This window comes from Malus sylvestris, chromosome 8 (assembly GCF_916048215.2).
Source record: "Malus sylvestris chromosome 8, drMalSylv7.2, whole genome shotgun sequence".
Lineage (NCBI taxonomy): Eukaryota > Viridiplantae > Streptophyta > Magnoliopsida > Rosales > Rosaceae > Malus > Malus sylvestris.
Genome location: NC_062267.1, coordinates 1,477,183 through 1,492,951, shown reverse-complemented (window position 1 = coordinate 1,492,951; position 15,769 = coordinate 1,477,183). Strand labels below are relative to the sequence as shown.

At 37.3% G+C, this 15,769-nt stretch overlaps 2 protein-coding genes across 2 annotated transcripts; both read left to right on the top strand.

Annotated features, from left to right (window-relative positions):
* Positions 1 to 760: 760 nt before the first annotated feature.
* Positions 761 to 3,581, top strand: LOC126633285 (agamous-like MADS-box protein AP3). Its single transcript, XM_050303858.1, has 8 exons — positions 761 to 984; positions 1,072 to 1,312; positions 1,482 to 1,548; positions 1,637 to 1,698; positions 1,887 to 1,986; positions 2,680 to 2,721; positions 2,998 to 3,039; positions 3,164 to 3,581. The coding sequence occupies exons 1-8, from the start codon at positions 909 to 911 to the stop codon at positions 3,191 to 3,193; spliced, it is 660 nt and encodes a 219-aa protein (XP_050159815.1). The 5' UTR covers positions 761 to 908; the 3' UTR covers positions 3,194 to 3,581.
* A 1,612-nt stretch (positions 3,582 to 5,193) lies between these two features.
* Positions 5,194 to 10,605, top strand: LOC126633284 (uncharacterized). The gene is made up of 7 exons (XM_050303857.1): positions 5,194 to 5,590; positions 6,274 to 8,211; positions 8,497 to 8,551; positions 9,021 to 9,169; positions 9,459 to 9,545; positions 9,827 to 9,955; positions 10,269 to 10,605. Exons 1-7 carry the CDS (start codon positions 5,522 to 5,524, stop codon positions 10,341 to 10,343), a joined length of 2,502 nt encoding a protein of 833 aa, XP_050159814.1. The 5' UTR covers positions 5,194 to 5,521; the 3' UTR covers positions 10,344 to 10,605.
* Positions 10,606 to 15,769: the final 5,164 nt, after the last annotated feature.

Genomic DNA, 15,769 nt, shown 5'->3' with positions numbered 1-15,769 from the left:
GTCCCAAACCTATTTGCTCCAGCCTACGACGCCCTCACTACGCCTGCAGGGAAAAATCCAGGGGTTCCAAATTTGAAACATCTAATTGCATCCACCAATGCTTTCTCTTTGACCGCTGGTTTTTATTCTTGCCAATAAATAAATGGCAAACGACGTTTGGCTAAATTGTATATATCAGTGTTACTCTTGTCTTATAATTTGTGGATCTAGATCTATTTCAGATCTCCGTGTCTGGATCACGTGGATCAAGAGATTCGAGTCAAATTTACCGTTATAATAGTTCTGAAAATACATCCCACCAACGATTAAGTTCAACAATGCCTAAAGATTTTTTTGCTTCCTTGACATAGCTATAGGGTTTATTTGGAAGTACTTTTAAAATGACTGAATATGTTTTTTATAAGAATGCTTTTGAAACCAATTTTCAGTAAAAAATTGCAAGTGAATTCTCGAAATATACTTCTTACATGAAACACTTCAAGTACTTTTATAACCCAAAACACTTTCGCCAAAAAGATTTTCAACAATTTTAAAAGTACTTACAAACGAGTCAATAGTGCACCTTAAGACTAGCCGTTTGGTTCCTTACTAATTACCATTAAAAAAATTAGGAAAACTAACGAAAAGTAAAAAAAAACTTCATTTTTAACGAAAAGCTATTTCTAAATGTATAGTAAATAGTGACAGTTAAAGGTAAAAATATGATTTTTCATTAAAATGAACAGTACCAGAAGTGTTTGTTAAAACTTCCTAAAAAATTGTGATTAGGGTGAGACTGTCTCTCTCTCCCCTCGTCTGATCAAGCTAGCTAGGGTAGCCCTGACTGAATCTATCAAACCCCGTAGGCCGTAGGATGTCACATCGGAACGGAAACCGTGATTTGGTGAAGAACGGAAAGCGGACGTACGATGCTCCATCTCCATCAATGGGTCCCCACACATCGATATCCGACCCAATTTCAACCCGAAACCCTTTCTATTTCTGGTAAATTCCCTTCTGCAACCCTAATCTCCTCTTAATTATTTGTTAATTATTTTTGTTCTATTAAATCTAATCGTTTCGGAGTTCCAGATATTCATATTTTCAGATCGGATTTGAGGAGAGAGAGAGAGAGAGAGAGAGAGATGGCGAGGGGGAAGATCCAGATCAGGAGGATAGAGAACTCGACCAACAGGCAGGTGACCTACTCCAAGAGAAGGAACGGACTCTTCAAGAAGGCCAACGAGCTCACCGTCCTCTGCGACGCCGAGGTCTCTCTCATCATGGTTTCGAGCTCCGGCAAAGTCCACGAGTACATTAGCCCCTCCACCACGTAATCCATTCACTCTCTCTCTCTCTCTCTCTCTCTCTCTCTCTCTCTCTCTCTCTCTCTCTCTCTCTCCCCTCTCATTTTCTCTCCCTAAAACCCTAGGTTTTTCTTCAAACTATTGGATTTTCTGGGTTTCATCGTTTGCTTATGTGATGAATTTGTGCTCAACCAGAACAAAGCAATTGCTGGATCAGTACCAGAAGACTCTTGGAATCGATATTTGGAGCTCGCACTACGAGGTATTCCTCGTTCGTTTTTCATTTTAAGTTACTAATTGGTTAGCGTTATGCGTAAATATTTGTGGTAGCTAATGTGTGTGCACTGCAGGCAATGCAACAGCATTTGAAGAAGCTGAAGGAGGTGAACATGAATCTTCGGAGGCAGATCAGGTAACGAATAGATATTTACATAGGAACAAGGTTCTAAGAGGCGCTAATTGGACGAAGGGCAGATGCCTAACGCTTAAGCGTTTAAGTGGAGCCTAGAAGTAGATGAGAACTTTTAGAACACTGCATAGGAGTCAATTTTTTGCTGATCAAATTATTGTTTTTCAACTTAATCGGAGTATAATATGTAGGCAGAGAGTTGGGGATTGTCTGAACGATCTGAGTTTCGATGAACTGCGTGGTCTCGAGGAAGAGATGAAAGCCGCCGTCGACGTCATTCGCCAGCGCAAGGTTGTACATGTGTTGCCATTGTTGTAGTTCTTAGTTGATTGATATTATTCTTCTAGAGGGATTACTGTGGTAAATTCAAAGCTAATCAGATATAGCTAGTTTGAAGGAAAATCCGAGCAAGTCACAATTAATATAACAAAAGTTGGTAACACGACCCGGTACATTAAATGTCATAGTACAAGTGATCGGAAATATTATGTTTTCAAGTATCCAACTTCTTGTATTACGATATTTGATAGAGTCGTGCTCTCGGCACTCTGAAAAATGTCTTCTTAATATGCATCCTAGAAACCATTCGAAGATAAAGGAATTTAGTTTATATTGGTTATGAGGGCAACGGTCGCCTTGCCTCTTACAAGGGGGAATGACTTACCCACACCTCGAGATGCTACTATGGCATTCTCAATTATTGATACAATATCATGTGTTTTAACTGTTTTACATAATATTATATCATTAATCCGTCATGGTTGTATCCGAATGTGTTGGTAAAGCTCTCTCCTCTTACAGTTATAGGTGTATGTTAGACTATAGGGTAGATGAGTTTCTCCAATTTTGTTTGTGATCTCTATAGTGAATTGTGCATTGCATATATATATATATATATATTGTGTGTGTGTGTGTGTTACTTGTGATATGATGTTTTAATTTCATAATCTTACATTAACTATATATGTGTACGATGGTGGACAGGTTCGGATGATCTCTAATAAGATTGATACAACCAAGAAAAAGGTAATTAACCCTAGCTAATTGACCATCTAAACCTGGTTGCCAATCCTTTGTTAATTAATTTATATGTTTTTTAAGTTACTTGGTTGATATAAGGTTCATTTGGGGAGAAAAATACGAGTCAGACGGTCTTATCAGTTGCCTTGTATTTTTTATTCGATATCAACAAAGTGCAAACATATTAACATGTTTCGCATATCATGATGATGTCTATATATTGATTACATAATTGTACTGTATAACGAAATCACTCATTTTTCTCCGTTTATTGCACTATAGGTAAAGAGCCAAGCAGATGTGAACATGAGTCTCCACGAACTTGTATGCACTTGATCTCTTTCTTGTAATTGATCAAATTATATTACTCTTTTCCAACCTTTGAAATCGTTTTGTTTGTTTGTTTGTTTTGTTTTGTTTTGTTTTTGTTTTTGGTTTAATTAATTAGTATGCGAGGGAAGGTATACACTATGAATAAGTAGAGAATGAAGGGGATTATGATTCAGTGTGTGGCTGCTCACCAAATGGAGGAGGACCTCCCATATTTGCGAAGTAGTAACCAATCGCATCCCACTAATCTTCACTGCACTGCTGCTGGAGCTGCATCAGATTCCACCACCACTGCAGTAATTAGTTAAACATTTGGTTAATTACCCATGTATTGTTAAGATTTAATTAAACTCGTTTGTTGTGGACTTGTAGTGGCAGTATTACCTATCGCGATGTCGTTTTGTTATGGTGGGCTGCATATGTGGTTGGGCCTAAATGTTTGGGCCATGTAAACTAACACAAAGCCTCTAAAACTTCTTCCACGATGACGGTCCATGTAAATTATGTTTGCTGGATTCAATTCCTATTTTTCTGTTTCTCTTTTTTTTAGAGGATTTCAAGAATAACATCAACTTAACCATCATTGGGTGATTTAGTAGTTATAAACTAATTTTAGACCCCTATTTCACACGATACCTCCTCGGTTTGATTCCTAGTGCGTAAGAAGGTTAAAATATCCCTATAAATCTTCTCGGCTTCCAAAAGGGTGAACTATAGTATCTAACTGGTCCTTTTTTGTTGGAAAAAAAAAGAAGAAGAAAAAGAGTAGAGAATAATGATTTTGAAATTTTCTTTTCTTTTCAAAAATTTCAAGTGTGAACTTCAAAATAGGAAGGCCCCACAAGCCCTTTTGGGAAAGTGGACACCCAACAAAATTGAAAGCTATTGGATTTGCTTGATGTGCTTCCTTTTCGGTTCAAAAACTCCATCACAACTTTTTTTCTCCATTAGCTTTTGACAACAAATTTGGTCACTTCACCTTTATTCTTTCGTATGTACCAAAAGACATTCCTTTTCTCACAAAGTAGAATATTTAAAAAGTTTATAGTCACAAACGCCACAAAAGTGTATTTTGTGATGAATGCTCTTGCTTTATTGGGTCATAATTTGGATGGAGTTCAAGTACGGTTAAGCACCCTCCCTCCTGTTACAACGCGAGTTTGTTCTTAGTACTCTCTTATTGTTGGTCCTAGGAGTTTTTCGTCTACTTCCCAACAATGTTCTAAAAAATGGCCTAGGCGCTGGGCAGGTTGGAATCGAGGCAATTTCGTGCAAAATGGCTGGAAAAATTGGGGTGACTCTAGGCAGGCTAGGCGGTGCTAGGCGGCTAGGCGTTTTTTATTTTTTTGAAATTTAAAAAATAAAAAATAAAAACTTAGATTATGTATCTTACATTACTATATTTCCTTATTTTCCTCCTATTTTGCATTTTATGTTGTTTTAAATTGTGAACTTGTTGTACATGTGTCATCCTACATTACAATACTCCTCACTATGGTTATATGGCATATATGCTTAATGCGTTTTTAAATTTTGGACTTGTTGGATACTCTTTTTGCATTTTATCATTTTTTTATTATCCTATCCATGAATTTCATAAAAGTATAATTTTTTGTAAGTGACAATATGCACTTATTTACAAGATATACAAGAAATTTACCTAAATCTGTCTTGGCGCTAGGCGCTAGCCCGCTGCCCGATTAGCGCCTAACGTTTTTTAGAACCTTGCTTCCCAAATAACACATCAATGTATATCCGCACTTAGAAATTTAGTGCGCAAAGAAAGCACATTCCTTTGCTAATTTGCATCACTCGTTTAATGGAATAATGTTAGAGACATCAAACTGTACCGCCTCCCTATAAAAAATAAAGTCCATCAAGATAAGTAGATCTTTCAAACCAAAAAAAGGACACTTTATATTTCAAAAAGTATTATTCACACACTTATTTTTACATTTCATATATCCTTGTTAATTTTCGTCATAAATCTTCTTTAATTCATTTGATACGACGGCAAAAAATTAAAATGAATATTTGACAAGTAAAATAGATGTATGAATACCATTACGGTTTATGGTTCTAGAGGAGCACTCTTGGGTCAACGGAGAGCATAGGAGTCCGAGGCAACCTGTAAGATGATACGGCTGAGTGGGTTGGCACGTGCTCTAATGCCCCACCCAACTAAACCCCTAAACCTCGCCACCTCAAAACAGAGTCACCTGAGACCACGACGCGGTGCCCCAACCGCCCAATTCGCCGCCGTCCACGTTTCACAAAACCTCTGTAAAATCCTTGTATTTTTTTTCTTTCCCTCTAAACCCCCCCAGCCGCCACGAAGGCCTTCTCCCGTCCGCCTATTTTCGTAATTTTCCTCTTTCTTCAAGCTTTTTCCATGCTCCCGTGAACAAGAACGCTCTAGAGAGAGAGAGAGAGAGAGGGAGAGAGAGGGAGGAAGGGAGGGAGGCTGGTGGAGGCCATGGGTGCTCTCGCTCCGTTCTCTAAATGGATTCCGGCGGATGATATTCTGCTCAAAAAAGCTGTTGAGGTACAAATTCGACTCTAAATTTCCTCCCTTTTTTCTGAAAATTTAATGTTCTTGCATCCTCGCAGTGTATTATTAACCTGGATTTTTCTGGTAATTTGTTTCGTTATACATATGATGTATGTTGCTTTTTTTGGGTTTTCAAATTCTTGGGGTTTTAGTGTGTTTAAGCATGAATTCGAGTTGTATTGAGAATGAGTCCCACATTGATGGGAGGAGGGACCTTGCATGGGCTTATAAGAGGTTGGGCTACTCCCCATATTGCCAATTGGTTTTATGGTGGAACCTCAACTTTCGATTTCGGGTTTATGTTCTCCGAATATGTTATGGATTTACCGTTCCTCGTATTTAAGATTGAAATTGAGGAACATAATCAGTAAATTGGACAAATGCTAGATAAAATTGAAAGTGAATGCAGTTGAAATTATGTTGTCCACTGCTAGAACAATTGTCACTGCTGGTTTTCCTACTGAGATAGGCGGTATCTTAGTCGAATTAACAAGTATTCGCCTCTATTAACTGTGTTGCGTCGGAGGGGAACTGCCTGGGTTCCCCTTTCGGAAATAAATTAGGATTTGGTACTTTTCAGAAAACCCTGGTTTTGATTTTGTAATATATTTATCATACAAGGAAAGCTTATCAGGAAGTTAGTATTCGGACTTTGTATTCTTTTGCTCTGTTTGCAGGATGGTGCTTCGTTGGAGTCGCTTGCTAAAGGTGCAGTGCATTTTTCTCAAAGATTTACTGTTCGTGAGCTGCAAGATCGGTGGTATTCTCTCCTGTATGATCCAGTAGTTTCTGAAGATGCTTCTGCTCGCATGATTGAGTTTGAGAGTTCCACCACGGCTGTTCCATTTGACAGGTCGGGAAATTCAAAAGAAAAAAAATGTGAATCCGGAAAGAGAAAAGCTGAAAGTGTTCGTAGTAGTTACTATGCAATGCGTAAAAGGATTTGCAATGAGCCATTTAATTCCATGGGCCTTAATTTTCTTGTTGCACCCAGTAATAACAACTATCATGGAAATGGAGACGAGCCTCTTTATGGAAATTGCATAAATGGTGATCCGATGTCAGCCCCTTTTGGCCTTGAGACGTCGGATATGGATGCTATGCAAAATCTGATGAATGTCGGCATTGATGATACCTTTCATATGCTCCAGAACCCAGATGGGAATGATTTTCATATGGAACAAGGTAACATACATGAAGATATTATGACATGGAATGAATCTGAGGTGGATGAATTCAATCATCCAGAGGGATTGCCAGATTGCAGCCTGTTCAATGCTGATGGCTTGGGAATGAAATTTACACTTGATCAAATTAATGGCAACGAGGGAAATATGTGCACAGAATTTGAAGGGAACAACGCCTTTAATTCACCTGTTTCAGACGGTGGTGCATTGTTTAACAACTTGGAGTATTCATCTCCACTTCCAGCTAAGCCAGTCGATGTTGATCTTAGTGAAAATAATACATGCACCGGCGATGTTTTTGAACTTCATGAGAATATCGATGCTGACAATGCAAGAACATCAGAGACTGAAGTTCATGTTAGGATTGAGGTGGATGCTGAAATGCCATGTGGTGATTTCCAGAGTTCAGCAGCTCCTGTTAGTACTGAAGGTTATTTGGCAGAACTGTCCAATTCGCTTTTAAACTTTACGAACGAGGAGCTCATGCTCATGACTGCTGATGGAAAAGATGTGATTGATAAGTCTTACTATGATGGCTTGAGCTCCCTTCTGTTGAGGTCACCGAAAGATGGTGTTCATCAAGAACAGACGATCGTCAAATCTGAGCCAGAAACATCTGTAGCTCCAGTTATGGACTCCATGAATCCTTCTAGTACATATCTTGGAGTGGTAGATGATAATAAAGGATCCCCAAATGCTGATGAAGATATGGTTTGCCATTCAGAGACTCTGATGCTATCATCTTCAACTGCTTCGAACTATCAAAATCCTGAATTGAAAGATGGAGTTATCTGCTGCACATTAAACACCGAGGACCCAGAAATTCCATGCAATGATGATATCTTTCTACCAAATCGTCCATCAACTTCTGAAGTGAATAAGCCATTATCTTTGTCCACTAGAGGTTTCCCTGTTAATAAGAGAAATAATGCCACAGGGTCATGCTTTATGCACAGAGAGCGAAAAAATCTAGGAGAACCGCATAGTACCTCTCAGATTAAAGGATCACACTTCTTACAAGAAAAGGGTCTAAAACCTCCACTAGGTAATTTCGGGGTGAAATTTGAGCTGTCTAAGACTGACGCCATTCAAGTGGCATCTAAGAATGCAGGTCATGTTAGTGAAGGTCTGGATCAAATTTATTCAGCCAATCCAAGTACAAGTGTTCAACCTGGAATCCTGAAGGAAGACACTAGAGAAAGTATATCGGCTAAGCTTCTCAATTACAACTCAACTGAGTTTCATGTGGAGAACCCAGATTTGGGTGTCATTAAACAGGAGCTTGATCCATCAGCTACAATTAGAGACAATAAATCATTACATACAGAAGGGATTGCTGAAGCACAATTAAACCCTGAGACATCAGATCAAATGGGGCTTTTCGAGAGCGATGATGATGTACCATGTTATTCCGATATAGAGGCATTGGTAAGTGCTAAAATGCGAATCATCTTGTCGATAAACATTTGATTTGCTTATCAATTTTGTAATTCATCTTTTAGTTTCATTGACTGTTGTTCCACCTAGAGGTCGCACTTGGTGTGATGGCAAGTGCCTTCGCCCATGAGCGGTAGGTCTCGGGTTCGAGACTTGGGAGCAGCCTCTCCATAAATGGGGGTAAGGCTAGCCGACATTCACCTCTCCCAGACCCTGCGTAAAGCGGGAGCCTTGTGCACTGGGTACGACCTTTTTTGACTGTTGTTCCACCTGCAGGTACTTGATATGGATTTGGACCCAGATGACCAGGAGTTGTATTCTAGCGAGGAAGGTAATACTTGGTCAAACTATCATACATCTAATGACCGGCTCATTACTTGTTTTCTTTATACAGACTTATCCGTACATCTCCTTTGCCTATCAAATCCTCTAAAATGGTATGCATTAAAGTAATCTTATTGGTACTTCCCTTCTGCCTATCAAATCCTGTAATAAATGGTATGCGTTAATGCAATGAGTTTTGTTAATGGAAAAGAGTTTGTTTATTATGCAGCATTCATGCTTAACTGACAGATGATATGGTATCTATACTCAATGATGTCGGAATTATTCTTGATCTACATTAGTTTGCAATGCATCACAATAGAAAATGTTTGCATTTGTTGATTATTTGAAACATATAGAACATTCCTAATCAAGGAACTAATATTTTCTGTAAAGCGATTGCATCATATTTGATGGAGGCTCACTGCATCAGTATGCCTTATAAATTGTGATTTTATGCTGTTCTCTATGTGCAGTCTCAAAATATCAGAATGAGGATGCTAAGAGGAGAATCATAAGGCTGGAGCAGTGTGCTTATTCATATTTGCAAAGAGCCATTGCAACTCACGGAGCATTTGCCATTTTGTATGGGCGTCATTCTAAGCATTACATTAAGAAGCCTGAGGTATTTCATTTGCTCTATAAATTTTTACCCAACCCAATTGGGGTTGACCATACGGACCCTTTTCTCTTCTCCCGCTATCTGGGGTTGGGAAGTTTTCACCCCATATTTTCACCCCATAGCTGCATTATGGAGCAAGAGTTCTGTGTAAAACTTAATCACTTTGCCATAGGGATCCATCTAGGTTTTGCTATGACATGCATATTTAATTGAAAATTTAAAACTCATGGTCCAATTAGTTTATGTCAGACATGGGTTGATTCTGTGAATGAATGGTAATCTATATCTGCAGGTTTTATTGGGTAGAGCAACAGACGATTCTGTTGTTGATATTGACTTGGGAAGAGAAGGGCGTGGTAACAAGATATCTCGAAAACAGGTAATAATATTATTGACCACCTTAACTTACCATACCAGTGATGCAGTTACTTGCCTTTTCCTTTCCTTCCAAAAGTTTGTTCTACGTAATGTTCTCAATGATGTGGAAAAAAGAAATCATTTAGACATTTACAATTTAGTTCATTAAATCACGATAACAATTACAGAACCGAACTTAGGTGTCTTCAGATTATGCGGTTTACATCTTCTTGCTAACCCAGGGCAAGCATTTTGGTTTGTCTCCAAGTGAGCGTAAAAATTTATTTTTTCTGCATTTGTTAGGTAATGATAAATATGGACAAAGATGGATCCTTCCATCTGAAAAATCTTGGGAAGTGTCCAATCTCGGTAAATAGCAAGGAAGTAGCCCCTGGACAAAGTCTAAGCCTTAGTTCAAGTTGCTTGATCGAGGTATGTTCTTGGTTTGCTAAATTTTAGTTTTTCTGAGTTTCTTAGCTGTTTTTTGTGCAATGTGTCCTTGTAGCTGTGCGTAAGTCTTGATCGTCATACCTCAACATTCGTTTTTATACTCATCAATTTTTCGGTTTGGTGATCAAAATGCTCAATACATTGTGTATGTTATATCTTAAGTCATTGATAAGCCATGGTGTTTCAAATAGATTGCGGTTTTCCTGCCATAATTATCACGTGACACATGTTTAGGCGGTAGTTTGATTGCGTCACAGTTAACTAAACGATTTCCTGCAAATGATGAATTTTGCAGATACGGGGAATGCCATTCATATTCGAGATGAACCAAACACGCGTGAAGCAGTATTTGGATAGCATCCCGCAATAGCTGAAGGCAAAGAGCACCGGTTGTGAATGATAACGGAGGTGCCACAGACGGTATTCAGAAGGTGCTAATTTTTCCTGCAGCTTCTGGGGTTCTCTAGTTAAAGTCACTTCTCTTCTGTTGCATGTAACTAGTCTACTGTTGAAGAAGGTGGTCTGTAATTTAGCAATGCATTTACTTTCTGCTGATTGTTTTTTAATTTTAACCTAATCAAGCATTCTCGTTGATATGAACGCACGCTTAGACGGAGAATTCGAATTTAAAATCTCAATTGTTATAGAATAGAAAAAAGTGTGGGTTCTTTCAAAAAGGCACGACAAAGCTTTCCCCCGTCTCCAAATAGGAAGCGTGATTCTATAAGGTATCGTTTGGTATGCAGACGGGACGGAACGGAACAGAGAGGGAGCAAAGATACCCTTGGATGGAAACAAGGAGGAAGAAGGAGATTGAGAGGTTATAATTTTGTGTTCCACAGATGTTGAACGAGTCGTTCTAGGGGATGAGGTAAAACGAAAATTCACTCAAAATTTGTTCCGTGGAACAGCGAGTTCCATCCGTTTTAGGCGCACCAAACGTGGGATGGAACGTCTCGTTCCACTCCGTCCCGTCCCACATACTAAACGGTACCTAAAAGTACACTGCTTGATCATTCCTATAGCTGAATTAAAAAAAAAAAAAAAAAAAAAAAAGCTTGTTCCGCTGCCAGGAGTCGAACCTGGAATAACAAATCCAAAGTTGTGTGTTTGCTACAGCGGATGGTTATCAAATGAGGGAGTAAAAATGTAGATAAAATCATCAAAAAGTTAAAAAAAAAATTGGGAGAAAAAGACAGGCTAGCCCTTGTATTGGTCAATTGTCCCTTGGGACTTGGGCAAGGCAAAGAGAATGCTGCCAGCCAAGCCCTAGCCCTAACTCGGTGGCATGCAAGAAGGGTGGGGGACCTCGAATCCGGATCCTTCCTGGATGCTTTTTGTGGAGATCTCATAAATTTATGAATCGTGTTCGTTCATTATATATCGTGCGGTTAAAAATTATTTTAAATATTTTTATTTAAAATTAAACACAAATAATACTTGATAAAAACTGATCGCATAATATACGATAAACGAATATTATTTACAAATCTCCAAAATCCTTACCAAAAAAAATCCGAAGAGGATCCCGTTGGGGGGACCTCATACTGTCCAGAAATCTCTCCAGTATATGTCCTCAGTCTGATCGAAAACCTTATATTATTAATTAGTTGATTAGAATAATATTTTCGTCTATTATAAAAAATTATAACTAAATTATTGTGGTAAATAATTTATAAATTAATTTGGAAGCAAAGGGAGATAATCGACCCTTTTGAGTTTTGGTTGACATGACAAGTGTGTATATATCCGATGGATTTCTCTCAATCCATCATATCCTCCATCTCAATCTCCCTCTTCACTCCTTTTCCCACGCCCACGACCATGCCTGCCGCCATGATATGAATATCATCACTTCATTTCTTCTTCCATGCTTTTATCCTCTCACAGCCGGATTGATATCTACTTCGAAGTTATGTGTTCGGAGTATATTCCACTGTCCTAGTTTTCTTTTTTAAACTATCCGGATATTTCAATCCACTAGTTCTGGACATCATAAATTCGGAGTGAATCTCATTCCTTTACAACCAGATCATTACATCTCTTAGACTTTCTTTTGAAGAAAATTAAGATTTCATCCTAAAATTTATTGACTACGACAAAAAATAACACATTTTTGTAAGTGCATACAAAATTTCTTATTGTTCAAATGTAGCACAACACTTCTTATTCTCACACAATTATCTACTAGTTTGAATTCAGTATCGAAAAAAAAAAGGAAAAAGTAAAAGAGAAAACAAATTGAAGACGATGATCATTGTGATTATGATACTAAAAACAGCTATCAGTTTACAAATTTAACATGTACTAAATACTATTGGTTTATAAGAAAAATATTCTCACACACAGAGCACCAGCGCATATACAGCTTATGAAGCAACATGCCAGTAAAAATATCTAAACTTCCTCATATTATATTATATTATATATATATATATACACACACACACACTTTACATACATACATATATAGGTATATTCCAGCCTGAGCACACATCCTGTTCTTCCAAATTCCCGTCCAAATGAAAGGTATTGGAATCAAACTCTAATACAAATATTCGCCCCTTCTATACCATATACGATGATTCCAACAGCACCTATCTATTGATCCTTCTTATGTCCCTGCAAGATTATTTAGGGTTTTTTAGTCAAAATGGTTTCTGATATTTGCATAACTCATCACTTTGGTCCTTAAGATTTGAAATCAATATAAGTGGTCTCTGAAATTGTCCACCATCAATCATTTTAGTCATTGGGTAAAAAATTATGTTAAATAAGGATCAAAATGACAAAACTACCCTCAAATTAAAAAATAATAGGGCAAAATGATTTGACAAACTTGAGGGCATTTTTGTCATTTTACCCTTATTTTATGGAGATTTTTCACAGAATGACCAAAATGATTGATTGTGGACAAACTTAGGGACCAATTCTATCTATTTCAAATCTCATGGACCAAAGTAAAGAGCTATGCAAATCTCAGGAACCACTTTAGCTAAAAAACCATTATTTAGTTATGGTGTAATTTTTTCTAATATGAGTTATTTATAATTAACCGCATTTAAATTACCAAAAATTTGACTTCAAACACTGAAATTCAAGTTTCTCTATATATAGTTTTTTTTTTTTTTGCTTAAATAAAACTCAATGATAAAACTCCACATAAGCAAATTTATAAATTTTGTTTGACTACCCATTTTGCAGTTTCTGAATACTTAAAATACTGAGTTCAAATCTTCTACCCCCTGAAAAGAATTGTGGCGTCTATGCGCCTAATTTCGTGGCATATATCCACTCATAAACTCTCACTTTAACATTGTTACTGTCACAAAATAAAATTAAAAAAAAAAACTCTTTTAAAAACAAACAACAAAGTGAACAAAAAACCCAACCGCCCCCGCCCACCCAAAAACTCAAGTTTTTGTAACGAAATCATAGTCGTTGTTTGAAATTGAAAAAAAGTTGAAATACATTATATGAATTTGAAATTAAACAAAAACTTGAGAGTGCAAACTATAATTTACTCAATAATATAAGTTCTAGGGCCTATATCAAAACAACCAGTTAAATTATGTCACATCTCAGCCCGGGCCCCCACCACATTCCTGACTCGACTCTACCGTAGCATAATATTGTCCACTTTAGGTCCCGACCACGCCTTCACAGTTTTGTTTCTGGGAACGAAATCATAGTCGTTGTTTGAGATTGAAAAAAGTTAAAATACATTATATGAATTTGAAATTAAACAAAAACTTGAGAGTGCAAACTATAATTTACTCAATAATATAAGTTCTAGGGCCTATATCAAAACAACCAGTTAAATTATGTCACATCTTAGACCGGGCTCCCACCACATCTCTGACTCGACTCTACCGTAGCACGATATTATCCACTTTGGGCCCCGACCACGCCCTCACAGTTTTGTTTCTGGGAACTCACACAAGAACTTCCCAATGGGTCACCCATCCTAGGAATGCTCTCGCCCGAACTCGCTTAACTTTGGAGTTTCAATGGAATCCGAAGCCAGTGAGTCCCCAAAAGGCCTCGTGCTGGGTAGAGATGATAATATACATATAAAGCTTATAGAATCTATTTCCTTGAGCGATGTGGATGTCACAAATTATCACATATGTCAGAAAGAAAAAAAATATTATCATATAAAATGGTGACTGGTGAGCCTATAAAATGGTTTTAAACAACTAGTTAAATTAGAATCCGGATTCTCGCCGGATCCTCTTTGTGAGGATTTTAGGAATCCGTGAATCGTGTTCGTTCATCGTACATCGTACGGTAAAAAATCATTTAAAATTTTTGTATTTAAAATTAAACACAAACAGTACCTGACAAAAACTGACCGCATGATGTACGATGAATGGACATGATTCACGGATTCATATGATCCTCACTAACAGGATCTGAAGAGGATCTGTTGGGTTAAATTATCACATATATCAGAAACAATCATATTAAAATATTATCATATAAGAGCAATTCCACCCCAGTGGATTTTGCCCAGGACCCAGCACAAAAACAGGGCCAGCACCCTGTCAACCAAGTCCACCCCTCATTTTGACTGGTACCCAGCCCGAGCTAGGCAATGGACCAGCACAAAAACAGGGCCAGGCACTGCCGCGAGTAGCCGACAGGGCTGTCAGCCCACTTGTGCTCCGGATCCCATCAGCGACGTGGCATGCTTATATCCGTTGGATTTCCAACGGCTAGTTTTTCTAGACCGTTGGATTTCCAATGGTAAAAAAAATTTAAATTTTACTTTTAAAATATACCGTCCGATCACAGATCAACGATCCACGTTAATTAACTAATTAAAATTTATTAAAACATACAGAAAAAATATTAAAAAATACATAAAATTTTAAAAAAAAATTATTTATTTTTTCTATAAATACCTAACTCTCATCTTCCACCTTACACCACATTTCAATATTTTCTACACTTTCTACCAAAGCTTTCATATACTTTTTGTGTGAAAAAAAAATACCAAAAAACTTGTGGTTGAAGAATAAAGTGTATTTGATGAGTTTATGTAATTTCATTTTAGTGTGTTTTTTTTTTATAGTTTATTTGATGAGTATGTAATTTGATTTTAGTGTGTATTTTTTTTAAGTTTATTTGAAATTTTATCTGAAATTGGTTAAAAATCTTATCCGAAATAAACTTAAAAAAAAAAAACACACCAAAAAATGCGCTGGGTGCCAGTGCATTTTTTTAGGGGTGGAGATGTCTTGGCCTATTACTGTTCACTCCAGTCTATTACTGTTCATTTGAGTGGATAAATGCGCTGGGTGTTGGCGCAAAGTCCTTAGGGGTGGACTTGTTCTAAAATGGTTACTGGTGAGCCTGTAAAATGGTTTTATGTCTTCAAGGGGAAATAACTGCATTTCTCTTCTCTTAATCCATTTTGTCGACTTTCATATCAGAGGGTTAATAACTGCAAGAATCTCCAAAAGAAGAGTAAAAATACACTCAAAATATACACACTTCTCTCTAATCCAGTTTGTTTCATCTAAACACACCCTCAAAATATACATGCTGCTTAGAGCATCTCTGAAAGAAAGTAAAAAAAGTATAAATCATCAATAACAATAAAAAAGACAATATTTATGTTTTTCAATCAAAATGCCAATTCCTATATGACATGATGTAAATTGATAGCAAAAGTGCTTCAAATATATTTTTAGCGATTAATAAATGTTTTTCTCATTTATGCTTGGCTAATGGATACTTGGAACCATTTTAGATGTTGACATTAAGGTGATAAGTTAAATTCATATTATG

Excerpts from the sequence above, each read along its gene's own strand:
- LOC126633285 (XM_050303858.1), top strand. The coding sequence starts at position 909 with ATGCTCCATCTCCATCAATGGGTCCCCACACATCGATATCCGACCCAA. Across the intron at positions 985-1,071 it reads CGAAACCCTTTCTATTTCTG|ATATTCATATTTTCAGATCG; the intron begins GTAAATTCCCTT and ends TCGGAGTTCCAG. Across the intron at positions 3,040-3,163 it reads ACATGAGTCTCCACGAACTT|TATGCGAGGGAAGGTATACA; the intron begins GTATGCACTTGA and ends TTAATTAATTAG.
- LOC126633284 (XM_050303857.1), top strand. The coding sequence starts at position 5,522 with ATGGGTGCTCTCGCTCCGTTCTCTAAATGGATTCCGGCGGATGATATT. Across the intron at positions 5,591-6,273 it reads TGCTCAAAAAAGCTGTTGAG|GATGGTGCTTCGTTGGAGTC; the intron begins GTACAAATTCGA and ends CTCTGTTTGCAG. Across the intron at positions 9,546-9,826 it reads ACAAGATATCTCGAAAACAG|GTAATGATAAATATGGACAA; the intron begins GTAATAATATTA and ends TGCATTTGTTAG.